General features: G+C 52.7%; 1 protein-coding gene across 1 annotated transcript in view; it reads left to right on the top strand.

Moving 5' to 3' along the window:
• The first annotated feature begins 818 nt into the window (after nucleotides 1-818).
• Nucleotides 819-1,596, top strand: part of Rbm43 (RNA binding motif protein 43) — an 11,511-nt gene continuing 10,733 nt past the window's right edge. The window contains exon 1 of the mRNA XM_026790050.1: nucleotides 819-1,111. Within this exon, the coding sequence (XP_026645851.1) occupies nucleotides 1,109-1,111 (3 nt within the window). The 5' untranslated portion in view covers nucleotides 819-1,108. The remainder of the gene's footprint in view (nucleotides 1,112-1,596) is intronic.

Genomic DNA, 1,596 nt, shown 5'->3' with positions numbered 1-1,596 from the left:
TTACACAGAGAACAGAGAAACCCTGTCTCTAAAAACTTAACCAAAAAAAAAAAAAAAAAAAAAAAAAAAAAAAAAAAAAAAAAAAAAAAAAAAAAAGAAAAAAAGAAAGAAAGAAAAAGAAAAAAGACAAGACATGCCTACACACTACAGACCAACAGATTAGCAATCAAGAAAAGCCACAGACAGGTATGCATACAGGATGGACATAGTTCCTCTGTAGAGAGGGTCCTCTTCCCAGGATCCCAGCCTGTCTGGATTCTTCACCCTGTACAGCATTTCCTCCTGTCGAAATGAGTCTTCCCTCAGAGAGAGGGGGGTAAACTTCTAGCTTTGTAGCTTGTTTGGGAGGACAGGGGTCTGTTGTACATGATCCACTTTGGGGAAGAGGAATTCTGATTTTATGACTGGCTTCGGGAAAGCAAAGATTCGGGAGAGAGGAGAGCCCAGGAAAGGGTCAGAAGGACTTGGCTTCAAGTCCAGGGCAGGCTAAGGTGCTGCACTGTGGGCTCCTGTGTTCTGAGCCCAAATCCTTAGAAACGTTTGGTCCTAAACCAGCTTGTGTTAATATCGGGTTATCTGCTATTTGGTATCTCACGATTTCAGTTTCTTTTTCTTTACATTGGACTTCATGCTCCGCCATCCATTTTCTTTTCTCAATTTTTTTTTGGTTTCACTTTAAGGACCGCACTAGGTTTCTCTTGTCTCTGGCCCCAACTCGGGGGCCAGGTAGTGGGGTGGGTGTCAGGATCGTGTCTTCCCGTTGTTATGGGCATTCCGCAGGTGCTGGGGTGGAGGGGTGGACCCCACCGCTGGGAAGGCGCTGCAGGAGACTGGCCTTGAGAAAGCTTGGAAGAGGCCAGAGTACAAGGAGCGTGGGCCAGGAATCCTGCAGAGCAGTCCAGAAAAAAACCAGATTCCCGCGGAGCACGCGGCGCGTAGACGCGGGAGCCTAACTCAGCCCGGCAGCAGGCGCCAGACCCCGCCTTTCCGCCCTCGGTCTCCGGGGCTACGGGAACTGGAAAGCGAAAGCGGAACCTGCCCGCCGCCCGCTTTAGGCTGCCAGCTGCTCGCTTTAGGCTGCCCGCTGCCCGCGCGTCTTCTCCGCACCATGGCAAGTCACTTTCCTTGGGGTCGCGGTGCAGGGAGGCGCGCCGCCGAGGGTCCTGGAGCTCGTGTCGTGCACGATCGCGCGCCTCGAAGTGGCCGTCACGGGTGCTGCAGGCTTGGCTCCCACGCGTGGGGACACGGGCGCCGGTAGCACTCCTAGCTAAACCGCAAGGGACCCTCGGGTTTCTTCCGGAAGGTGGTTTGGGCGGGACTGAGACTGGTTTAGGGATGAGGAAGAGAACAGTGACCCAGAAAAGGAGGCCATAGTTAAGTACTGGAAGGAGCTAGGAAGAAGGGTTTGAGCGGAGGGCACTGGACCGCGGCCTCTTTTTCCCGCACCAGGCCTCGGGATTTTGTCCAGAGGCCCAGAGGACTGTGTTTTGGAACAGTTACCGTGCATGCGTGAGTTTCTTTTTGTTTCACCTGATAGTCAGTCAGTCTCTCTCTCTCTCTCTCTCTCTCTCTCTCTCTCTCTCTCTCTCTCTCTCT

The sequence above is a fragment of the Microtus ochrogaster genome, chromosome 4 (assembly GCF_000317375.1).
Source record: "Microtus ochrogaster isolate Prairie Vole_2 chromosome 4, MicOch1.0, whole genome shotgun sequence".
NCBI lineage: Eukaryota > Metazoa > Chordata > Mammalia > Rodentia > Cricetidae > Microtus > Microtus ochrogaster.
The sequence above is the reverse complement of the archived record's forward strand: the minus strand, read 5'-3'. Positions and strand labels throughout refer to the sequence as shown.